Here is a 26471-nt window from a genome sequence, read left to right as displayed (position 1 = left end):
TTTTAGCTTTCTAGCTCGTGTCTTGATTTTGTGTCAATATTTCCAGTCTTGGTATATGACTCGTTACACTGGGGATGACAGTAAATGATACTCTATTTCCAGCTTCAGACAGCCTCTTAGTAAGATCTTTTCTTGTTGATCTTTGGTTGGTTTTCATATTTTGCACCAAAACAAATGTTCATCTATGGAACACAGCACTAATCATCTTCCTGAGTAGGAAGGTGGCTGCACATTGTAGCTGTGTTTATACTTGCATAAAACAACTTGACCACACGAACTTGGAAAATTCAAACATCTGAAGATTTTATCTAAGGTTGACCTCATTGTAAAGGTCCACAATTCTCCCTTTGAATCCTGCTTAAAATATGTCCACATGCACATCTCCATTTACCTCAAGTGCTCCGAAGCAAAAGCTCAGAAATAAATCATCATCTGCACTTTCCCAAATTGTTTAAAGGAAGAGTAATCTTAATATATGTAACGAATTATGTATAAAGTAACACAAAATTATTAACATCTGTTATTATTCTGGCATGTAGTAAATATACATTATTTTGTTAATCCTAACTGACCTAAACCAGGAAACATTTAGTCTCATTTAGCATCAGACAGCGACAGGCAAAAAAGTATTTTTATACCATGTAAGTATGTACCTGTTTTTAACCAGCTGTACAAAGATCTGTCACAATAGCATAAAGATTAAACTCTGATAAGTCACTGTAAAGAAATGAAGCAATGCAAAACAGTACTTTTTGACTTGCAATCTCCATGTAATCTGAAACAAAGTAAAAAAAAAAAACTGAATACCAACATCGGTCTTTTAAGGTGATTAACATTTTATTGCATTTTTGATCAATAGCAAAATATTAGTCTTTCCATTTTATACATACATACATAAAACAGTTATTCAGCAGGAACCATTACTGTCAAACAGCCTTTACAAAGTAGAAGATTAAATTAGATCATGTTCATAATAAGATTATTTGGTCTCTTCTCATAGCTTTATGTGCTACACTCCCCTACCACACTTCTTTGATGGTGATATATTGCATTTATTAAGACATATATGGGTCATACATGATAATTTAAATATTTGTATTTTTACGTATAAGCAGTTCTTGAATAAAGTCAAAGAAATACATGTTTAAAAAAACAAATACACAGATGATACACAGGTAGTTTTTAGGCTTGTATTGATTGGTGTCCGAAAAGTAAGTGTCGCTGTCCCTCACTGGTAACCCATAAGTTCTGTATTGGTTTTTAACCTTCATTTTCTTTCTTTGTAATAAATAAACAGTTGACGAACTCTCACTATAGAGTGTATCACACATACATAGATACATAAGCAGTTCTTGAATAAAATCAAAGAAATACATCTTTAAAAAAACAAATACACAGAAGATACACAGGTAGTTTTTAGACTTGTATTGATTAGTGAATTAAATTCAGACATAACGTCAATTTGGAAAATTCTTTAAAACTTTATCAATCTTCGACCCACAGAACACATCTTTTTACCACATGACCTAATGGTAAATTTCACAGTGTACATGTGTAATGTCAGATTTTCATATTGTTGTGTGCACAGTTGCGACATATGACAATGCATGTGTTTCAAGTACTAGGAGTTAAGCAGCATCTGTGCCACAGCCACCATGGTCAGTGAGAAGACAGTTAATCCGCCCATAGTGGGTAGAGCAGCGCTGTTTGATGTTACTGAAATAGAAACAGAGTTAAAGATTAGTGAGAGACATTCTAGGATTTTTTATTTATTTTACAAAGTCAATATATGACCTTAAAGAATGCAAGTACATTGACATTAATGTAGATTTTTAGCGCTAACATTTATTTTAAATTACCGATTGTAATTTTAGTGTTAGTTCTCTATTATACTTCAACTTTTGGGCCTGTTGTAACTTACCTACAACCAGGGTGCCATTTATATATTGCAGGACGGGAGAAGTAAGTAGTGCACCAGCTAGTTGTGACAGAACAGCGGATAAAGTAGGAACTGAAGAACGGTCTCTGAACACAAGAGTCATGTTGGTAACCACAGATCCCTCCCTAAAGTAAAAGAAAAAACATGACACTTAATAAAGAAACCTATTAGCAGACAACAAGACAGTGACAGTAATATAATCTTACGTGAATGAATTGACGCGGGAGCGACTGAATCGGGAAAACAATTTTCCGCAAATTCTGTTGATCTGAAAGACAACAATACTGTTAAATTCTCACAAGCACCAGTAAATGTATTAGCCTTGCAGGGATATATGTACGTTATATATTAGCAATCAGCGAGATTATCTTCATTTACTTAAAACACATTTAACTACATTTATTTACATTTATCAGTTTTATTGCAGGAAGTGGTTATAACGTAAAGTTATATTACCTCTGTGACCACAGTTGAAGCCAGTTTGATGAATGTTGCCGAGGCGTTGTTGGCTAGATCTGATGTGAAGGGTTCGTTGAGACTGAATTTAATGCTAAGGCTTCCCTCAGAGGCTGATGGAGGATTTGTGGATGCTGTAGTAGTTGCTGTTGTAGTTGTAGCTGAAATTGCAATGGCTGTAGTTCCTGTTGCTGTCAAGGTTATATAATCACAAGGACATGTTAAAATAACCTAGATTGAATCAGTGGGCTGTAAAATAAATCTGGCACAGTGTTTTTGATGCAATGCTAGCAGTAGGTAGAGTAGAAGGTAATGTTTGGGTGGTTTATATGACATGAATAAAATATTTTTCCATGCATTAATTTTCTATTCCCTGCTACGTCCATACAGGGTCGCAGGGGAGCTGGAGCCTATCTCCAGTAGTCTATGGGCGAGAGGCGGGGTTCACCCTGGACAGGTCGCCAGTCCATTGCAGGCCAATACAGAGACACACAGGACATCCATGCACACACCCATTCACACCTAAGGGCAATTTGAGAAACGAATTAACCTAGCAGTCAGGTTTGTGGGACTGTGGAATGAAGCCGGAGTACCCGGAGAGCCCACGCATGCACGGGGAGAACATGCAAACTCTATGCAGAAAGGCCCCCAGCTGGGGAGTCGAACCCAAGATGCTTTTTGCTGTAAGGCAACAGTGCTACCAACTGTGCCATCGTGAAGCCCTAAAATATTTATCACAATCAAATTTTACATGAGCTAGAAGCAGGTACAGGATGAGCTGTAGTATTTGCTGCAGTTGTAATGATAATCATATTTTACTAATTTACAGAAGACATTATGTTGTTTCATTACAAAATGAGTTACTAGCACAAGCTACTAGGTACAAGAGAATAAACTGCCTGGTGGAGACTTGATAAATCTTAGTGCTATTGGTATTTTATTGAGTGGGTCATGGTAACTTCCCCTATGTTATAGTAATGTGAAGACAACATAAGCTGATGTTATATATTGTGGTGAGGTGAGTGGTGGTGAATTTAATTTGAGTCAATGTGTTAGAACTGAATTAATTATTTCCATGATCATTCCCATAGAATTATTTAATATATTAATATTATATTATATTTTACATGTTGAAAGCAATTAATCAAATTATGGTACAAAGGTGATTTTATATTATGTAATCTCTTTCTTTAGAAAATATAAAAGTACAAGAAATTATTGTGCCGTGTTTTTACATGTTGAATTCTCTGTCGTTGGAAGAGTGGTGGCAGTCTGAAAGGCTGCCAACATTTGCATTAGGTTTTGCTATCAATTTAAACCTGATTATTCTTAATCTGAAATAATGCATGATTTAACGATTCTACAGAGATATAAAATGATTTCACATAATTTAATATCTCTCCCCCAGAAAAAGTTCAACAATAAGAATTAATCATGTTTTATGTTGTTACCTGGTGAAACAGTTGGAGTCACTGTTGTCGAAGTTGTTGTATTTTCCAGGCCTGCAAGAACAAATGATATTAGTATATAAGTGTCTAGTTTAATGTTCTTAGTCTTTTTTTTATTGAATAACAAACAAAATAAAAATAAAAAACTCTTACGTGTCACAACAACACTTGTAATGTTCAGCGAGAAGTTGAAACTGGAAGTGTTATGTGCTTCCACCAGAGTATTTGCTGCATCGCTAGGGTTTGGCACAGAGCTTGCATTTGCAAATATCAGCTCAGAATCAACTATAACTGAACCACGCCTGTAAAAGGAAATTATTATTATTATTACTAGGTGTCTAATAAACATGGCAACTAATTATCTCATGATATTCTGAATGTTTTATAATTATAAATTTCTAATTTGGTCCCCTGAGCCAAATCATCAGATTTAAATAAATAAATAAAAACTTTTGAAAGGTTCATTATCATCATCATATTTACATTAATATATTTTATTGTAATTTATTGTGTCTAATACCTCTTCCAGAACTGTCCCCTTAAAACACTGATATATACCTGAAAGCCTTGATCAGAACTCGCAGGAAGGCCGCAAATCTACGCCTGTAGATGTCATTAAGCTGAAGAATAGAAAAAAAGTTAAAGAAATCAATAAAGGGAAACAATTGATATCCACACAGCCTGTTTAATTATGAAGTCTAAATTTTTTACATGCTGTTTATTGTGTCTTGTTGAAGTAGTTACATTCACTAGATATTTTAACTATGAGATTATGCAAAAACAAATATGCTTACTTGGCGTGTTAGTGACTGTGATAAGCTCTGAAAAGCTGGTGATGCAGAGTTATCCAGGTCAGTGGTAAACCCTTGGTTCAACCTAAATTCCAGATTGAGTTTTGAATCTGCCGGAACAGCAGGCGTTGTTGCAGTTGTAGCAGTAGTTGCAGTTGTAGCAGTAGTTGCAGTTGTAGCAGTAGTTGGAGTAATTGTTTGTGTTGATGTCTCATTGCCTGGCAGAGAAAAAACATTGTGTTTTATTGCATTAATATAAAATATATGCCATTTTATAATTTAGAATATTTATAAACTGCTGGTTTAAATGTTCCATTTTTTTCACCCTTTAGTCTCACATAATTTCTGTCCAAAGCATTTAGTTTTGGTTTAATTAGAAACCATAAAATTACCTGCTGGTGATATTGTATTGACTGTTATTGAGGTAGTTTTGTTTGGTGGTGAGGTCATGTTGGTTGCTGGTGATATTGGACTGACTGGGGTTGATGTTACATTGTGTGTTGAAGATGAGGTCATGTTGGTTGCTGGTGATATTGGACTGACTGGGGTTGATGTTACATTGTTTGGTGGTGAGGTCATGTTGGTTGCTGGTGATATTGGACTGACTGGGGTTGATGTTACATTGTGTGTTGAAGATGAGGTCATGTTGGTTGCTGGTGATATTGGACTGACTGGGGTTGATGTTACATTGTGTGTTGAAGATGAGGTCATGTTGGTTGCTGGTGATGCTGCATTCCGTGGAGGTAAAGATTTTACATAATTTAATATCTCTCCCCCAGAAAAAGTTCAAAAATAAGAATTAATCATGTTTTATGTTGTTACCTGGTGAAACAGTTGGAGTCACTGTTGTCGAAGTTGTTGTATTTTCCAGGCCTGCAAGAACAAATGATATTAGTATATAAGTGTGTAGTTTAATGTTCTTAGTCTTTTTTTTATTGAATAACAAACAAAATAAAAATAAAAAACTCTTACGTGTCACAACAACACTTGTAATGTTCAGCGAGAAGTTGAAGTTGGAAGTGTTATGTGCTTCCACCAGAATATTTGCTGCTACGCTAGGGTTTGGCACAGAGCTTGCATTTGCAAATATTAGCTCAGAATCAACTATAACTGAACCACGCCTGTAAAAGGAAATTATTATTATTATTATTATGTGTCTAATAAACATGGCAACTCATTATCTCATGATATTCTGAATGTTTTATAATTATAAGTTTCTAATTTGGTCCCCTGAGCCAAATCATCAGATTTAAATAAAAATAAAAATAAACTTTTGAAAGGTTCATTATCATCATCATATTTACATTAATATATTTTATTGTAATTTATTGTGTCTAATACCTCTTCCAGAACTGTCCCCTTAAAACACTGATATATACCTGAAAGCCTTGATCAGAACTCGCAGGAAGGCCGAAAATCTACGCCTGTAGATGTAATTAAGCTGAAGAATAGAAAAAAAGTTAAAGAAATCAATAAAGGGAAACAATTGATATCCACACAGCCTGTTTAATTATGAAGTCTAAATTTTTTACATGCTATTTATTGTGTCTTGTTGAAGTAGTTACATTCACTAGATATTTTAACTATGAGATTATGCAAAAACAAATATGCTTACTTGGCGTGTTAGTGACTGTGATAAGCTCTGAAAAGCTGGTGATGCAGAGTTGTCCAGGTCAGTGGTAAACCCTTGGTTCAACCTAAATTCCAGATTGAGTTTTGAATCTGCCGGAACAGCAGGCGTTGTTGCAGTTGTAGCAGTAGTTGTAGTTGTAGCAGTAGTTGCAGTTGTAGCAGTAGTTGCAGTTGTAGCAGTATTTAGAGTAATTGTTTGTGTTGATGTCCCATTGCCTGGCAGAGAGAAAACATTGTGTTTTATTGCATTAATATAAAATATATGCCATTTTATAATTTAGAATATTTATAAACTGCTGGTTTAAATGTTCCATTTTTTTCACCCTTTAGTCTCACATAATTTCTGTCCAAAGCATTTAGTTTTGGTTTAATTAGAAACCATAAAATTACCTGCTGGTGATATTGTATTGACTGTTATTGAGGTAGTTTTGTTTGGTGGTGAGGTCATGTTGGTTGCTGGTGATATTGGACTGACTGGGGTTGATGTTACATTGTTTGGTGGTGAGGTCATGTTGGTTGCTGGTGATATTGGACTGACTGGGGTTGATGTTACATTGTTTGGTGGTGAGGTCATGTTGGTTGCTGGTGATATTGGACTGACTGGGGTTGATGTTACATTGTTTGGTGGTGAGGTCATGTTGGTTGCTGGTGATATTGGACTGACTGGGGTTGATGTTACATTGTTTGGTGGTGAGGTCATGTTGGTTGCTGGTGATATTGGACTGACTGGGGTTGATGTTACATTGTTTGGTGGTGAGGTCATGTTGGTTGCTGGTGATGCTGCATTCAGTGGAGGTAAAGATTTTACATCATTTAATATCTCTCCCCCAGAAAAATGGCAACAATAAGAATGATTCATGTGTTATGTTGTTACCTGGTGAAACAGTTGAATTTACTGTTGTGGGTAGAACAGTTGTAGTCTCAAGACCTGTAAAAACATAAATTGTTTTAACATTTTTGCATTGGTTTAGATATTTATTTAACTCCAATTGTTTCATACACTATTTCATGTAATAAAAAAAAGAAATGAAAGAAACAACTCTTACTTGTCACAGCAACACTTGTAATGTTCAGCGTGAAGTTGAAACTGGAAGTGTTATGTGCTTCCACCAGAGTATTTGCTGCATCGCTAGGGTTTGGCACAGAGCTTGCATTTGCAAATATCAGCTCAGAATCAACTATAACTGAACCACGCCTGTAAAAGGAAATTATTATTATTATTATTATGTGTCTAATAAACATGGCAACTCATTATCTCATGATATTCTGAATGTTTTATAATTATAAGTTTCTAATTTGGTCCCCTGAGCCAAATCATCAGATTTAAATAAAAATAAAAATAAACTTTTGAAAGGTTCATTATCATCATCATATTTACATTAATATATTTTATTGTAATGTATTGTGTCTAATACCTCTTCCAGAACTGTCCCCTTAAAACACTGATATATACCTGAAAGCCTTGATCAGAACTCGCAGGAAGGCCGCAAATCTACGCCTGTAGATGTCATTAAGCTGAAGAATAGAAAAAAAGTTAAAGAAATCAATAAAGGGAAACAATTGATATCCACCCAGCATGTTTAATTATGAAGTCTAAATTTTTTACATGCTGTTTATTGTGTCTTGTTGAAGTAGTTACATTCACTAGATATTTTAACTATGAGATTATGCAAAAACAAATATGCTTACTTGGCGTGTTAGTGACTGTGATAAGCTCTGAAAAGCTGATGATGCAGAGTTATCCAGGTCAGTGGTAAACCCTTGGTTCAACCTAAATTCCAGATTGAGTTTTGAATCTGCCGGAACAGCAGGCGTTGTTGCAGTTGTAGCAGTAGTTGTAGTTGTAGCAGTAGTTGCAGTTGTAGCAGTAGTTGCAGTTGTAGCAGTAGTTGGAGTAATTGTTTGTGTTGATGTCCCATTGCCTGGCAGAGAGAAAACATTGTGTTTTATTGCATTAATATAAAATATATGCCATTTTATAATTTAGAATATTTATAAACTGCTGGTTTAAATGTTCCATTTTTTTTCACCCTTTAGTCTCACATAATTTCTGTCCAAAGCATTTAGTTTTGGGTTAATTAGAAACCATAAAATTACCTGCTGGTGATGTTGTATTGACTGTTATTGAGGTAGTTTTGTTTGGTGGTGAGGTCATGTTGGTTGCTGGTGATATTGGACTGACTGGGGTTGATGTTACATTGTGTGTTGAAGATGAGGTCATGTTGGTTGCTGGTGATATTGGACTGACTGGGGTTGATGTTACATTATGTGTTGAAGATGAGGTCATGTTGGTTGCTGGTGATATTGGACTGACTGGGGTTGATGTTACATTGTTTGGTGGTGAGGTCATGTTGGTTGCTGGTGATGCTGCATTCAGTGGAGGTAAAGATTTTACATCATTTAATATCTCTCCCCCAGAAAAATGGCAACAATAAGAATTATTCATGTGTTATGTTGTTACCTAGTGAAACAGTTGAATTTACTGTTGTGGGTAGAACAGTTGTAGTCTCAAGACCTGTAAAACAGAAATTATTTTAACATTTTTGCATTGGTTTAGATATTTATTTAACTCCAATTGTTTCATACACTATTACATGTAATAAAAAAAAGAAATGAAAAAAACAACTCTTACTTGTCACAGCAACACTTGTAATGTTCAGCGTGAAGTTGAAACTGGAAGTGTTATGTGCTTCCACCAGAGTATTTGCTGCATCGCTAGGGTTTGGCACAGAGCTTGCATTTGCAAATATCAGCTCAGAATCAACTATAACTGAACCACGCCTGTAAAAGGAAATTATTATTATTATTATTATGTGTCTAATAAACATGGCAACTCATTATCTCATGATATTCTGAATGTTTTATAATTATAAGTTTCTAATTTGGTCCCCTGAGCCAAATCATCAGATTTAAATAAAAATAAAAATAAACTTTTGAAAGGTTCATTATCATCATCATATTTACATTAATATATTTTATTGTAATTTATTGTGTCTAATACCTCTTCCAGAACTGTCCCCTTAAAACACTGATATATACCTGAAAGCCTTGATCAGAACTCGCAGGAAGGCCGCAAATCTACGCCTGTAGATGTCATTAAGCTGAAGAATAGAAAAAAAGTTAAAGAAATCAATAAAGGGAAACAATTGATATCCACACAGCCTGTTTAATTATGAAGTCTAAATTTTTTACATGCTGTTTATTGTGTCTTGTTGAAGTAGTTACATTCACTAGATATTTTAACTATGAGATTATGCAAAAACAAATATGCTTACTTGGCGTGTTAGTGACTGTGATAAGCTCTGAAAAGCTGATGATGCAGAGTTATCCAGGTCAGTGGTAAACCCTTGGTTCAACCTAAATTCCAGATTGAGTTTTGAATCTGCCGGAACAGCAGGCGTTGTTGCAGTTGTAGCAGTAGTTGCAGTTGTAGCAGTAGTTGCAGTTGTAGCAGTAGTTGGAGTAATTGTTTGTGTTGATGTCCCATTGCCTGGCAGAGAGAAAACATTGTGTTTTATTGCATTAATATAAAATATATGCCATTTTATAATTTAGAATATTTATAAACTGCTGGTTTAAATGTTCCATTTTTTTCACCCTTTAGTCTCACATAATTTCTGTCCAAAGCATTTAGTTTTGGGTTAATTAGAAACCATAAAATTACCTGCTGGTGATGTTGTATTGACTGTTATTGAGGTAGTTTTGTTTGGTGGTGAGGTCATGTTGGTTGCTGGTGATATTGGACTGACTGGGGTTGATGTTACATTGTGTGTTGAAGATGAGGTCATGTTGGTTGCTGGTGATATTGGACTGACTGGGGTTGATGTTACATTGTGTGGTGAAGATGAGGTCATGTTGGTTGCTGGTGATATTGGACTGACTGGGGTTGATGTTACATTGTTTGGTGGTGAGGTCATGTTGGTTGCTGGTGATATTGGACTGACTGGGGTTGATGTTACATTGTTTGGTGGTGAGGTCATGTTGGTTGCTGGTGATATTGGACTGACTGAGGTTGATGTTACATTGTGTGTTGAAGATGAGGTCATGTTGGTTGCTGGTGATATTGGACTGACTGGGGTTGATGTTACATTGTGTGGTGAAGATGAGGTCATGTTGGTTGCTGGTGATATTGGACTGACTGAGGTTGATGTTACATTATGTGGCGGAGGTGAGGTCTCGTTGGCTGTTGGTGATGTTGCATTATGTGGCGGAGGTGAGGTCACGTTGGCTGTTGGTGATGTTGCATTATGTGGCGGAGGTGAGGTCTCGTTGGCTGTTGGTGATGTTGCATTATGTGGCGGAGGTGAGGTCACGTTGGCTGTTGGTGATGTTGCATTATGTGGCGGAGGTGAGGTCAAGTTGGCTGTTGGTGATGTTGCATTATGTGGCGGAGGTGAGGTCACGTTGGCTGTTGGTGATGTTGCATTATGTGGCGGAGGTGAGGTCACGTTGGCTGTTGGTGATGTTGCATTATGTGGCGGAGGTGAGGTCAAGTTGGCTGTTGGTGATGTTGCATTATGTGGCGGAGGTGAGGTCACGTTGGCTGTTGGTGATGTTGCATTATGTGGCGGAGGTGAGGTCATGTTGGCTGTTGGTGGTGTTAGAATGAGTGAGGGTGAAGTTGTGTTTGCTGGGGCTGAAGCTGCATTAAGTGGTGGGGAAGTCATGAAGATTATTAAGGAGGTTGTTAGTGAATGTTCATAAGGTAGAGTTTGATTACAGTTTTACAGAACAATGTGAAACATTTCTTTTAAATACTCTGAATATCCAGACATTTCATTCATTGGCCATTTTAAGAGAACATTTCATAACAATTTGGTCGGTTAAACTAAACAAAGCTTAACAAATACCTGTAACAGAAGTTGAATTCACTGATGTTGTTCCTGCAGTTGGGACTGTAGTTGTTGTTGGTGGTTCAGTTGGAGGTAATACAACTAAAAGATGAAAATATAACCCATAAGTGATGCTGTTATTCGTTGTTGGTGGAGCTTGGTGGATGTTTCTTGTATTGATTCATTATAAAAAACAATTATAAAGATTTTGCTGTATGAACCATTCCAATGAACTGAACAAGCTACATAGGCAATGCTTGGTGATTTCCTTTAAGAGACTATGCCTTGCTAAAGAGAATATATTTATCTGGAAGTCTTCCTGGGATGCCTCAAAGTACTAGGTGTCCTCTGACCACTGTTAACTAAAGTTTGTGCTCCCACAAAAATGCATGATTTTATAGTGAAATATTCACATGTAACTGTAGTGACTTGTCCAGGTCTTAGAGGTTAGAAGGCATCCTTGCTGACTTGAGGTGAAACCACAAATCTCTATACATTTTACATTCAAAAAACCAAGGTTTTGATTTCAGACTAAAGGACATGTAGAACACCAGGCACAGTGACTTGGGGAGACAAACGGGTCTGAACCAGTTTTATTCATAATTATTTGCAAAATTCAACATTTTGTAAGTTGACATGAGGCCTTACCTGCTACAACAATAGAAGATATGTCGACAGAGAGGTTGAAAGCTGGGTTAGTGGTCGCATTCTTTAAAGCTTCACTCACATCACTGGTATTTGGTAGTGCTGTGGCATTATTGAATATCAGCTCAGAGTTAACCACAATTGATCCTGGACTGCAACAAAAATGAAATGTTTTTTTTTACTTATTATTTTACATTGTTATTATATTACATTTTTCTTTTGCCAAACTCCATATCATGTTAAACGTTTGAGTAAAAGAGGAAAGTTTGACCAGTTTTCTAAAAATAGAAATGTGTGGTAAACTATACCAGACAAATTAAAAGAAAAAAAAAAAATTTTTAATGACTAAAGGGGATCAAGAAACAGTTTTTACATCAAACAAGTGTAAACTGCTTTAAAAAAATTCAGTTGCATCAAATGTCTTATTTATACCTGAATCCGTTGATGACAGATCGAATGTAACTATCCCCAAATTGAATGGAATAGACCTCATTAAGCTGTTAAGGAAAAAAGAAGAAATTACATTTTACAATGTGTATAAATATAGGTTTTCCTATGTTGTCCATATCACTTTGTCCTTATATAAAGTGTACAGAAACTCTTCTGATGCATTACAGCAAGTATCTTAGCATGTTTAAATCAAGCATCTGTATACAATTCTATAGATAGATAGATAGATAGATAGATAGATAGATAGATAGATAGATAGATAGATAGATAGATAGATAGATAGATAGATAGATAGATAGATAGATAGATAGATAGATAGATAGATAGATAGATAGATAGATAGATAGATAGATAGATAGATAGATAGATAGATAGATAGATAGATAGATAGATAGATAGATAGATAGATAGATAGATAGATAGATAGATAGATAGATAGATAGATAGATAGATAGATAGATAGATAGATAGATAGATAGATAGATAGATAGATAGATAGATAGATAGATAGATAGATAGATAGATAGATAGATAGATAGATAGATAGATAGATAGATAGATAGATAGATAGATAGATAATTAGCTTATTACTTTGACATGGTATAAAGAATATGACCAAAAACTATGAATTATAAAAACCAAACTTACCACTGTGGTCGTTGTTTTCTCAAGTTCTTTGTACCTTGGTGAATCTTTGACATTCAAATCGTCTGTGAATGTCTCCTTCACCTTAAATTCTAACTTAATTTTTGGCTCTGGTGGTGGGGCAGGTGTTGTGGTTGTGGTTGTAGTTGTAGTTGGAGTAGCAGTTGTAACAGTTGTTCTTATAGTTGATGGTAACGTTAATGGGGAAGTTGCATTGCTTGGTGCTGAGGTTTGGATGACGGGTGACAGAGTAGATGGTGAAGTTACGTCGACTAGTGGTGAGGTCTTACTCATTTGCTGTGAAGTTGCATTTTCTAAACAAGACAAAAAGATTCAAATTTATAGTTAATCACTGTATAACGTGACATTTGTTCACAATACATAAACATTCAGAGTATTAATTATTCAAAAGACTATTGTAATTGTGCAGAGTGGTGGTAAAGTTAGGGCCAAGGGTGGAGTGGGTAATTGGGAGAGTCGGAAACCCAATTTGGCAGCACTGGCAGTTGGGGAGCTACGGTTGGTTGAGTCCAGCCCAATGGCGCATCTCTACCGACAGTCTAGGCGTAGCAGAGAAGAAGGTAAAGCTGCTGATTAGCGAGTAAAAATGGAAACTGCTCCTGCATATTCCTGCTGCAGGAGAAAAGCAGATCTCTCCACACCAGCAGATTGTGCTCTTATTTAACCCCACTTATTGAGTTGTAGTAACGCGTTGCGTTACATTGTAAACATTATAACGGCGTTATGGAAATGAGAAGAGTAATTAGTTAGATTACTCCATTACCTAAAAGGTAACACAGTTACTAACTGCATTATTTTGTACCTCCCAACACTGGTCAGGACAGATACTGAGATGGCACAGGATGGCCAGGAGGGCTCAGCTGAACCAGAGATAAAACCTAATAGCAGGACTTCTTCTTCTTGCATAAACTGTTATGTGTTCACCACAAACTGACACAATATAACCTTTTCACAGATGCCTACCTGATTTTCGGATGGGCATACACATTTTTGTTGCAGGTTGCACGTGACAGAAGCTTCTCTACTCCCAGGTTAATTAAGAATAGGCTATGAAACACAATCAATCAGGTGCATTCGGAGGAATTTATGCTCATGTCCACAGAGAAAAGTAACAAATAAGTTTGCGGAAACTGGTGCACTTCTTATGCGCTAACTGATTCTGTAGATTCTGGTGTTTGAGTAAGTTATTATAGTTTATATTTTTTCAAATGTTAAAATGTTCATTTGACCCTTTGCTTACATAATCATACTGTGAAATGTTTTTTTATTTTACCCCTCTGTTTTTCCACCATTAGAATGTATTTATTATTTATGATTATTTGTTATACTACAATTAAAAGTAATATTACATGCTATATTTTGGCCTATTTCTTTATGGAAAAAAAAATGGGCTGGACTTGACCATTAAACTCACAGGCTGAAAAGTTGCCAAGTTTAGGGCAGCTGCTAAAGAATTAACTTGGCAGTGTACATGTTGTTGAGAATTAAAATCATGTACTTTCATGCTATTAGTTTAGTTTGCATGTGAAAACATTAAACTGAGATTTGACATGAGTGAGCCTTGAGAGAGGACAGATCACCGCAGGAGTCAGGATGAACGGGGTGAAGCAGAGGTTAGAAAGATCTCAACAGCTGCGTAGGGACAATAAAGCAATAAAGGTCAACGTTTGGCCATGGTATAGATACCAAAAGGGAGCTTGGCTGATTTACAACATCAGACAGAAAAAGGGAAGGAGCAGTCAGTAAGCTTTGAAGTCAACAGTATAAAGAGGTACTGGAACTTGTAAATGACAGAGACATCTGGGTAAAGACAGCCATGCTTTGCTGAAAACCTGCGATCTCTCTCCGTAAGGCCTTATGTAAAATTTCTTTCCATTTATGTCATTGTCTTTCTTGTGTTATTTGTATATTCATTTTGCATTAGAAATCATTGGACTTATTATCTTCCAAATTAAACTTGCGTTAATCTTAATTTCTTGCTCTTCATCTGTTCTTTCTCACGGCATCCGGACTGGGAGAGGTTGAGGCCGCAAGAATATCAGTGATAGCATTATTTTACCTCAACAATTTCATGTTGAGAATGTATTAAGTAGTGCTGATGCAAAGTTGACTGCTTGTCAACAGGCACTGACTCGAGGAGAAGTATTAAAAACATATTTAATCAAACTCCACTAAGACATTTCTAACTGGCAAGTGGCACTCTTTGCTCACATGCCTTGATTAAAAGGTAGTGAAGTCATGTTGACTAGTGGGGTCATGTTTTTGGTGGCTGTTTACTGATAGTAAGCAGTATATACTCATAGGTTATGTTTTCTAAGCTGAAATGAAAAATAAAAAAAACATCTACTTTAGAACTACAATTATTTTGAAACATACAATCACAAACATTCATTTGTAACATTATTGTCATCAACTAAACATTACCTGGTGGAGATGTGGAGATGGGGTGTGTTGAGCTTATGGTGATTGATGGTGAAGTTGTGTTGGGAGAAGATGAAGTCATGTCGACTGCTGGTGATGCTGAACTCACTGAGAAGGAAACTGTATTGAGAGGAGGTGAGGTCATGTTGACTGCTGGTGATGCTGGACTGATAGGTGGAGAAGTTAAATTGTGAGGGGGTGTAGTCATGTTGGCTGCTGGTGATGCTGGACTGACTGAGGGTAAGGCTGAATTGAGAGGAGGTGAAGTTATATTGACTCCTGGTGATGCTGAACTGACCAGTGGTGAGGTTGTATTGAGTGGAGGTGAGGTCAAGTTGACTGTTGGTGATGTTGGTCCAACTGGTGCAGAAGTTGGATTGAGAGCGGGTGAAGTCATGTTGACTGCTGGTGGTGCTGGACTGACTGAGGGTGAAGCTGTGTTAATAGGAGTTGAAGTCATGTTGGCTGCTGGTGATGCTGCAGTGACTGAGGGTGAAGCTGTATTAATGGGAGGTAAAGTTATGTTGGTTGCTGGTGGTGCTGGACTGGCTGAGGGTGAAGCTGTATTAATAGGAGGTGAAGTCATGTTGGCTGCTGGTGATGCTGGACTGACTGAGGGTGAAGCTGTATTAATAGGAGGTGAAGTCATGTTGGCTGCTGGTGATGCTGGACTGACTGAGGGTGAAGCTGTATTAATGGGAGGTGAAGTTATGTTGGTTGCTGGTGGTGCTGGACTGGCTGAGGGTGAAGCTGTATTAATAGGAGGTGAAGTCATGTTGGCTGCTGGTGATGTTGGAGTGACTGAGGGTGACGCTGTATTAAGAGGAAGTGAAGTCATGTTGGTTGCTGGTGGTGCTGGACTGTCTGAGGGTGAAGCTGTATTAATGGGAGGTGAAGTTATGTTGGTTGCTGGTGGTGCTGGACTGGCTGAGGGTGAAGCTGTATTAATAGGAGGTGAAGTCATGTTGGCTGCTGGTGATGTTGGAGTGACTGAGGGTGAAGCTGTATTAAGAGGAAGTGAAGTCATGTTGGCTGCTGGTGGTGCTGGACTGTCTGAGGGTGAAGCTGTATTAATAGGAGGTGAAGTCATGTTGGCTGCTGGTGGTGCTGGACTGTCTGAGGGTGAAGCTGTATTAATAGGAGGTGAAGTCATGTTGGCTGCTGCTGGTGTTGGACTGACTGAGGGTGAAGCTGGATTGAGAGGAGGTGAAGTTATGTTGGCTGCTGGTGGTGCTGGACTGTCTGAGGGTGAAGCTGTATTAATAGGAGGTGAAGTCATGTTGGCTGCTGGTGATGCTGCAGTGACTGAGGGTGAAGCTGTATTAAGAGGAAGTGAAGTCATGTTGGCTGCTGGTGGTGCTGGACTGTCTGAGGGTGAAGCTGTATTAATAGGAGGTGAAGTCATGTTGGCTGCTGGTGGTGCTGGACTGTCTGAGGGTGAAGCTGTATTAATAGGAGGTGAAGTCATGTTGGCTGCTGGTGATGCTGCAGTGACTGAGGGTGAAGCTGTATTAAGAGGAAGTGAAGTCATGTTGGCTGCTGGTGATGCTGCAGTGACTGAGGGTGAAGCTGTATTAAGAGGAAGTGAAGTCATGTTGGTTGCTGGTGGTGCTGGACTGGCTGAGGGTGAAGCTGTATTAAGAGGAAGTGAAGTCATGTTGGTTGCTGGTGGTGCTGGACTGTCTGAAGGTGAAGCTGTATTAATAGGAGGTGAAGTCATGTTGGCTGCTGGTGGTGCTGGACTGTCTGAGGGTGAAGCTGTATTAATAGGAGGTGAAGTCATGTTGGCTGCTGCTGGTGTTGGACTGACTGAGGGTGAAGCTGGATTGAGAGGAGGTGAAGTCATGTTGGCTGCTGGTGATGCTGCAGTGACTGAGGGTGAAGCTGTATTAAGAGGAAGTGAAGTCATGTTGGTTGCTGGTGGTGCTGGACTGTCTGAGGGTGAAGCTGTATTAATAGGAGGTGAAGTCATGTTGGCTGCTGGTGGTGCTGGACTGTCTGAGGGTGAAGCTGTATTAATAGGAGGTGAAGTCATGTTGGCTGCTGCTGGTGTTGGACTGACTGAGGGTGAAGCTGGATTGAGAGGAGGTGAAGTCATGTTGGCTGCTGGTGATGCTGCAGTGACTGAGGGTGAAGCTGTATTAAGAGGAAGTGAAGTCATGTTGGTTGCTGCTGATGTTGGACTGACTGAGGGTGAAGCTGGATTGAGAGGAGGTGAAGTCATGTTGGCTGCTGGTGATGCTGGACTGACCAGTGGTGAGGTTGTATTGAGTGGAGGTGAGGTCATGCTGACACTTGGAGTGTCTAGTGGTGAAGTAATTTTTGTGGGTGTTGGAGATGGAGCATTGAGAGTTGATGAGGTTGTGTTGGCTGGTTGTGAGGCATGTTACAAAACAAATCAGTCCAGTAAAGAAATGTTATGTATTAGCTATGCTTAAAAACAATCAGCAAAAATTTTAATTGTACTGATAACTTCCAAAGTTTAGAACATAGAGTGATAATTTTATAATAGCAAATGTTTGATTACCTGGTATGGTGGTGATTGATGGCATAGTTGCTATGTTAGTGACTGCCTCTGAAGTTGCATTCCCTAAAATACCAATATTAAGGAAAAGAAGAAAGTTTGTTTGATATACAGATCAGTACAGATAGATAGATAGATAGATAGATAGATAGATAGATAGATAGATAGATAGATAGATAGATAGATAGATAGATAGATAGATAGATAGATAGATAGATAGATAGATAGATAGATAGATAGATAGATAGATAGATAGATAGATAGATAGATAGATAGATAGATAGATAGATAGATAGATAGATAGATAGATAGATAGATAGATAGATAGATAGATAGATAGATAGATAGATAGATAGATAGATAGATAGATAGATAGATAGATAGATAGATAGATAGATAGATAGATAGATAGATAGATAGATATAGAACATAAAACTTTCTTAAAAGAACAAACTATTAGAAATTCTGTTGGTGCTGTAAAGATACACTGTTTTTGCTAGACCTGCCAATTCAATAGGTAAGGGTTTTAATCAAGATCGATGTAAAAGTGGTGATTAAGTTGAATTTTTTCAAACTGAACTATTTTTAGTAACAAAATACTGGCAGGGACATACTGACCAATAAAGCCTTTTTTGGTACCTTGTTCCTTTTGAACAAAAGCTAAATATAGTGGTGCTTGTTAGACAGAAATTGGTGGATAAAAGCAAAAGAAGAGGAATTGTAATGGGTTTTTAACTGTGGTAGAGAGTTGTTTTATTAACTGGTTGGTTAGACGCCAAACAACCAGCTCACCATAACATTTTGTCTGTGGTAGAAGTAAGATTACCTGAGGCTGTTGCCTGAGTCGCTTGATGTGCAGTTACGGTTCCATCAGCTTGTGACTCTGTTGCATTGACTGTTGAAATGAATGAAGAGATTTGATCAAAAAATTAGTCCTTAAATCTATTTGATATAAACATCAAAAAGTAAACACAAATTGAATCCATTCATTAAACAGGGGAATAGATGTGGGAAGAGGGTTTAAAAGTCAAGTACCAGTTATCACATCTTGTATAAAAGGTTAATTTTCTCTGTCTGGAAGTCTGACATACCATACTTTAATGGAATTGGCTTGTAGAAAGACAACTGTTGCCCAAAATCACAGTTATACATAATAGTAAAGCTGCATTTACTTAGAGCACCATTTTAGTAGGCTAATTGTCAGGTTGTTGAAGGGTTCCCTGGGTCAGTAGAGTGACTGCCTCTGAAATCGCATTCCTTAAAATACCAATATTAAGGAAAAGAAGAAAGTTTGTTTGATATACAGATCAGCGCAGATAGATAGATAGATAGATAGATAGATAGATAGATAGATAGATAGATAGATAGATAGATAGATAGATAGATAGATAGATAGATAGATAGATAGATAGATAGATAGATAGATAGATAGATAGATAGATAGATAGATAGATAGATAGATAGATAGATAGATAGATAGATAGATAGATAGATAGATAGATAGATAGATAGATAGATAGATAGATAGATAGATAGATAGATAGATAGATAGATAGATAGATAGATAGATAGATAGATAGATAGATAGATAGATAGATAGATAGATAGATATAGAACATAAAACTTTCTTAAAAGAACAAACTATTAGAAATTCTGTTGGTGCTGTAAAGATACACTGTTTTTGCTAGACCTGCCAATTCAATAGGTAAGGGTTTTAATCAAGATCGATGTAAAAGTGGTGATTAAGTTGAATTTTTTCAAACTGAACTATTTTTAGTAACAAAATACTGGCAGGGACATACTGACCAATAAAGCCTTTTTTGGTACCTTATTCCTTTTGAACAAAAGCTAAATATAGTGGGGCTTGTTAGACAGAAATTGGTGGATAAAAGCAAAAGAAGAGGAATTGTAATGGGTTTTTAACTGTGGTAGAGAGTTGTTTTATTAACTGGTTGGTTAGACGCCAAACAACCAGCTCACCATAACATTTTGTCTGTGGTAGAAGTAAGATTACCTGAGGCTGTTGCCTGAGTCGCTTGATGTGCAGTTACGGTTCCATCAGCTTGTGACTCTGTTGCATTGACTGTTGAAATGAATGAAGAGATTTGATCAAAAAACTAGTCCTTAAATCTATTTGATATAAACATCAAAAAGTAAACACAAATTGATTCCATTCATTAAACAGGGGAATAGATGTGGGAAGAGGGTTTAAAAGTCAAGTACCAGTTATCACATCTTGTATAAAAGGTTAATTTTCTCTGACTGGAAGTCTGACATACCATACTTTAATGGAATTGGCTTGTAGAAAGACAATTGTTGCCCAAAATCACAGTTATACATAATAGTAAAGCTGCATTTACTTAGAGCACCATTTTAGTAGGCTAATTGTCAGGTTGTTGAAGGGTTCCCTGGGTCAGTAGAGTGACTGCCTCTGAAATCGCATTCCTTAAAATACCAATATTAAGGAAAAGAAGAAAGTTTGTTTGATATACAGATCAGCGCAGACAGATAGATAGATAGATAGATAGATAGATAGATAGATAGATAGATAGATAGATAGATAGATAGATAGATAGATAGATAGATAGATAGATAGATAGATAGATAGATAGATAGATAGATAGATAGATAGATAGATAGATAGATAGATAGATAGATAGATAGATAGATAGATAGATAGATAGATAGATAGATAGATAGATAGATAGATAGATAGATAGATAGATAGATAGATAGATAGATAGATAGATAGATAAATATAGAACATAAACCTTTCTTAAAAGAACAAACTATTAGAAATTCTGTTGGTGCTGTAAAGATACACTGTTTTTGCTAGACCTGCCAATTCAATAGGTAAGGGTTTTAATCAAGATCGATGTAAAAGTGGTGATTAAGTTGAATTTTTTCAAACTGAACTATTTTTAGTAACAAAATACTGGAAGGGACATACTGACCAATAAAGCCTTTTTTGGTACCTTATTCCTTTTGAACAAAAGCTAAATATAGTGGGGCTTGTTAGACAGAAATTGGTGGATAAAAGCAAAAGAAGAGGAATTGTAATGGGTTTTTAACTGTGGTAGAGAGTTGTTAACTGGTTGGTTAGACGCCAACAACCAGCTCACCATAACATTTTGTCTGTGGTAGAAGTAAGATTACCTGAGGCTGTTGCCTGAGTCGCTTGATGTGCAGTTACGGTTCCATCAGCTTGTGACTCTGTTGCATTGACTGTTGAAATGAATGAAGAGATTTGATCAAAAAACTAGTCCTTAAATTTATTTGATATAAACATCAAAAAGTAAACACAAACTGATTCCATTCATTAAACAGGGGAATAGATGTGGGAAGAGGGTTTAAAAGTCAAGTACCAGTTATCACATCTTGTATAAAAGGTTAATTTTCTCTGTCTGGAAGTCTGACATACCATACTTTAATGGAATTGGCTTGTAGAAAGACAACTGTTGCCCAAAATCACAGTTATACATAATAGTAAAGCTGCATTTACTTAGAGCACCATTTTAGTAGGCTAATTGTCAGGTTGTTGAAGGGTTCCCTGGGTCAGTAGAGTGACTGCCTCTGAAATCGCATTCCTTAAAATACCAATATTAAGGAAAAGAAGAAAGTTTGTTTGATATACAGATCAGCGCAGATAGATAGATAGATAGATAGATAGATAGATAGATAGATAGATAGATAGATAGATAGATAGATAGATAGATAGATAGATAGATAGATAGATAGATAGATAGATTGATAGATAGATAGATAGATAGATAGATAGATAGATAGATAGATAGATAGATAGATAGATAGATAGATAGATAGATAGATAGATAGATAGATAGATAGATAGATAGATAGATAGATAGATAGATAGATAGATAGATAAATATAGAACATAAAATTTTCTTAAAAGAACAAACTATTAGAAATTCTGTTGGTGCTGTAAAGATACACTGTTTTTGCTAGACCTGCCAATTCAATAGGTAAGGGTTTTAATCAAGATCGATGTAAAAGTGGTGATTAAGTTGAATTTTTTCAAACTGAACTATTTTTAGTAACAAAATACTGGCAGGGACATACTGACCAATAAAGCCTTTTTTGGTACCTTGTTCCTTTTGAACAAAAGCTAAATATAGTGGTGCTTGTTAGACAGAAATTGGTGGATAAAAGCAAAAGAAGAGGAATTGTAATGGGTTTTTAACTGTGGTAGAGAGTTGTTTTATTAACTGGTTGGTTAGACGCCAAACAACCAGCTCACCATAACATTTTGTCTGTGGTAGAAGTAAGATTACCTGAGGCTGTTGCCTGAGTCGCTTGATGTGCAGTTACGGTTCCATCAGCTTGTGACTCTGTTGCATTGACTGTTGAAATGAATGAAGAGATTTGATCAAAAAATTAGTCCTTAAATCTATTTGATATAAACATCAAAAAGTAAACACAAATTGAATCCATTCATTAAACAGGGGAATAGATGTGGGAAGAGGGTTTAAAAGTCAAGTACCAGTTATCACATCTTGTATAAAAGGTTAATTTTCTCTGTCTGGAAGTCTGACATACCATACTTTAATGGAATTGGCTTGTAGAAAGACAACTGTTGCCCAAAATCACAGTTATACATAATAGTAAAGCTGCATTTACTTAGAGCACCATTTTAGTAGGCTAATTGTCAGGTTGTTGAAGGGTTCCCTGGGTCAGTAGAGTGACTGCCTCTGAAATCGCATTCCTTAAAATACCAATATTAAGGAAAAGAAGAAAGTTTGTTTGATATACAGATCAGCGCAGATAGATAGATAGATAGATAGATAGATAGATAGATAGATAGATAGATAGATAGATAGATAGATAGATAGATAGATAGATAGATAGATAGATAGATAGATAGATAGATAGATAGATAGATAGATAGATAGATAGATAGATAGATAGATAGATAGATAGATAGATAGATAGATAGATAGATAGATAGATAGATAGATAGATAGATAGATAGATAGATAGATAGATAGATAGATAGATAGATAAATATAGAACATAAAACTTTCTTAAAAGAACAAACTATTAGAAATTCTGTTGGTGCTGTAAAGATACACTGTTTTTGCTAGACCTGCCAATTCAATAGGTAAGGGTTTTAATCAAGATCGATGTAAAAGTGGTGATTAAGTTGAATTTTTTCAAACTGAACTATTTTTAGTAACAAAATACTGGCAGGGACATACTGACCAATAAAGCCTTTTTTGGTACCTTGTTCCTTTTGAACAAAAGCTAAATATAGTGGTGCTTGTTAGACAGAAATTGGTGGATAAAAGCAAAAGAAGAGGAATTGTAATGGGTTTTTAACTGTGGTAGAGAGTTGTTTTATTAACTGGTTGGTTAGACGCCAAACAACCAGCTCACCATAACATTTTGTCTGTGGTAGAAGTAAGATTACCTGAGGCTGTTGCCTGAGTCGCTTGATGTGCAGTTACGGTTCCATCAGCTTGTGACTCTGTTGCATTGACTGTTGAAATGAATGAAGAGATTTGATCAAAAAACTAGTCCTTAAATTTATTTGATATAAACATCAAAAAGTAAACACAAATTGAATCCATTCATTAAACAGGGGAATAGATGTGGGAAGAGGGTTTAAAAGTCAAGTACCAGTTATCACATCTTGTATAAAAGGTTAATTTTGGCTGTTGAATTGAACGCAGAGATGCAGAGGTTGTTTGCAGATTATTAAACTTGCTCATCATAAAATTTTAACTGTGCTGAAAGGAAGATTACCTGATGTCAAAGTCGTGAGGTCATTGTCATGTAGTGTAGAGTTAAATGGTGACACAGTTGTTTGGTTGTTTGCTGTAGCAAATTAAATCTTTGTTAGTTTAACTTTAAGTAACACTTTGTTTCAGGCAGACTTTGTTGTGGTTACTGGCTACCCAGATCCAAAATATGTGATAGCTTAAAAAAACTTGTCCTTAAATTTATTTGGAATAAACATAAAATGTAAACAGAAATTGTTTTAATTCAAATCAGTAATAATGTATTATCCATTCTTACTATTGTCTAGCACCAATTCAAAATTAAATGTTTAGCTTAGCTACAAGCTAAGCTATTTTGCCATAGTGTTCTTTATCATGACTGGCCTCTAGTGGCTAATGTTATGTACTGCCATGTTACTCACTGACTGGAGTCATATTTAAGTGGGATTATATTTTGATGACTTTGCAACCTTAGGTATTTTTAAAATAATATCCTACATCCTACAGATCTTTCTTGATTTTAGATGCACAGATACAGATGTTATTTTATTAAAGTCTAGAGTTAAACCTAGTAATTGTCAAAACATTTTACCCCACTTCAATTTGTGAAAAATCACAGATTACAGTAAATTGCCAAGTTACTGACTGTAAATTTGACATTTTATATGTGATCTGGTCATTTTTACATATTTTCCTCAGATGGTTGGTATTGTTATAAATAATTGTTATTTTGGCAAGATGCTCAGTGAAATGACAACACTAAACTTCATAAACCTGAGTAATGCAGCCTCTGAATGCATTACCTGTTTCTGTTGTTGTTGCTCCTATTAGTCCTGTAGAAAGAAAGTGATCATTGGGTTATTCAGTTTAACTTTAATTCATGACTGTGTTATGTTGCCTCTCACTCCCTCTGTCACACCCACATATGCACATAAAAATTTGAATTTTCATTACCTGCTAACAGGAGAAGAAATATGCCAGGTGCCATCCTCTGGGTGTCAGTTTTCTATGAAATGTTAATTATATTTTGATTTGCAGAACATTGTAAATCTATTTTAGCATAAGTCTGGCTTTTGAAGTCCCCCTAAAAAATAATTGTGATATTGCAGCTTACAAATATTTACTGTTGCCTGAGTATCATGTTTTAATGTCATATTTAACAACTTAAAGCAGATAATACATTTATTTACTTTAACTATTAAGTACTTTAAATGAGCCCAGGAAATACACAAGTTGAAACATTGTGCCAGAACAAAGTCTCTTTGTTCACTGAATCTTGCTGCACCAGTTTTATATTATCATTTTAAGTAATCTTAAAGGACAATTATTACACTCCAATACTTTAAAAGGTTGTCAAACCAGGAACTCCAACATTCCAGGGTGAAGTTTATGAAACTTTTTGCACTCAGGACAAAGCAGTGTCATATCTACAGTTGCAATGCAAGATACCATCAACTGGTGTATCCACTTTCCACAGGACAAACATTTTTAACAAACATATTCCTTAACAATTTCAAATCTCAGCAGACCTTCAAGGGACACTGTGGTTAAGCAGTGTTCTTTAATCAAAATTTCTTTATAATTACACCTATACTAGATATAAAGTGCTGGTGATGCTGAGTAAAGTGAATCATCAGTTTCAATCTAAACTCTAACTTTAACCATTTGGTGTACATTTTAAAACTATAAAAGAGCTGATAAAAACATTTTTCTTTTAATTCCTAGACACTTCAAATGAAAAAGAAAGATTTTTGCATTGATTTATTTCTATTTACTTTTTTATTCTCACATTAAACCCCACAGATAAGGGCAAATTAATTCAGAAATAAAAACAATGCTGTCATCTTCACCTTTGATTTGTTTTATGATTTGTTTAACATGCAGATAACAAAACCCAAATAGGTTAAAAAAAAAAGTATATTCATTGAATTCTGTATTCATGTCCAAAAAACAATTTTTGAGAAATTTGTAAATTTGAATGTAAACGTATGGACTATTGAAGTGGAGAATTTGTAAAAACTCTGTTTGATATTCAGGAGGATATTCATAATTCATTCAGGATTTTTACAAAATATTTGTAAGATTAGGTGTTTCATGATGGACTTATCTTATTCTATAGACTTTCTCTTCTGTTGTAAGATAATTTATGTATATTTGGTTTAATTACTACACATTTGCCAATATACAAGGTTAAAGCTTTTATTCACTATATTAATTTCATCTAGTGGGTAACAACACCTTGTAAAACCAAGAAATTAAATATATATACTTTTAGCATATGCTGTTTGCGAACATTACTGTGGTATATGTGCTATTCCTCTTCCATTAGTTTTGAATACATAAAAGTAGGAATGAGAAGCATGTATTGGAGAAATCATAATCATAAATTGTCTGCTTTAATTTAAATTCACTTCAACATAATTGCAAATAATCCACCAAGTTCAAGTTTCATACTGAAAGTGAACATTTTAAAAATATGGACATTTCTGTTTGTCCTCCATCAAATCAGTGGTAACTTCCCAGTCTTCATTACTTTAAATTTGAGCTTTTAGACACATGCACATTTGAAATAAATTTGTTCCTACCTCAGTACAGTCCAACTATCCGACAAGTTCAATATGGTCAACAGTTTGGAAAGAAAAGGTGACACCTTTCTGCCTCTAGTCCGAGGATGGAAGTGAGGAGTTATCATTTGACAGGGTTTTTAAAGGAGGCAAAAAAAATTTTATTTTTCTAACCTAACTTGCTGAACTTGTTTCATCAGTTCTTGAAAGATACTAGTGACAATCCAAACAGAGGTGGGAGGAGGAAGGCATGGGATTCACATTGACGTAGGTTTAAGAAAAAGGCTAAAAAGGTGTGATGAGGTTACATTCCACCTTCCGCTGTTGCCGACACTGCATGTGATGCCATCAGCTCAGTTGTTGCT

At 36.0% G+C, this 26471-nt stretch overlaps 1 protein-coding gene across 10 annotated transcripts; it reads right to left on the bottom strand.

The window, feature by feature from the left end:
- Nucleotides 1-815: 815 nt before the first annotated feature.
- Nucleotides 816-26207, bottom strand: LOC124867802 (mucin-2-like). 10 transcript variants are annotated; one of them, XM_047364417.1, is made up of 37 exons: nt 26128-26207; nt 24497-24548; nt 24346-24375; nt 23568-23639; nt 23233-23301; nt 22097-22165; nt 20961-21029; nt 19819-19887; nt 18631-18699; nt 17808-17870; nt 15284-15400; nt 12842-13152; nt 12176-12240; nt 11747-11895; nt 11117-11200; nt 9542-9756; nt 9306-9367; nt 8899-9047; nt 8728-8781; nt 7956-8188; nt 7720-7781; nt 7313-7461; nt 7141-7194; nt 6657-7046; nt 6250-6482; nt 6014-6075; nt 5607-5755; nt 5457-5507; nt 5027-5230; nt 4638-4852; nt 4402-4463; nt 3997-4145; nt 3847-3897; nt 2396-2586; nt 2146-2207; nt 1922-2064; nt 816-1716 (listed from the first exon to the last, which is right to left on the bottom strand). In XM_047364417.1, the coding sequence occupies exons 2-37, from the start codon at nt 24528-24530 to the stop codon at nt 1622-1624; spliced, it is 4305 nt and encodes a 1434-aa protein (XP_047220373.1). In that variant the 5' UTR covers nt 24531-24548; nt 26128-26207; the 3' UTR covers nt 816-1621. The 10 variants fall into 10 exon arrangements, with proteins under 10 accessions (XP_047220373.1, XP_047220375.1, XP_047220376.1 ...); XM_047364419.1 differs by having other exon boundaries at nt 15284-15388; XM_047364420.1 differs by lacking the exon at nt 23568-23639.
- Between the last annotated feature and the right edge of the window lie 264 nt (nt 26208-26471).

Source organism: Girardinichthys multiradiatus, chromosome 5, assembly GCF_021462225.1.
Source record: "Girardinichthys multiradiatus isolate DD_20200921_A chromosome 5, DD_fGirMul_XY1, whole genome shotgun sequence".
Taxonomy (NCBI): domain Eukaryota; kingdom Metazoa; phylum Chordata; class Actinopteri; order Cyprinodontiformes; family Goodeidae; genus Girardinichthys; species Girardinichthys multiradiatus.
The sequence above is the reverse complement of the archived record's forward strand: the minus strand, read 5'-3'. Positions and strand labels throughout refer to the sequence as shown.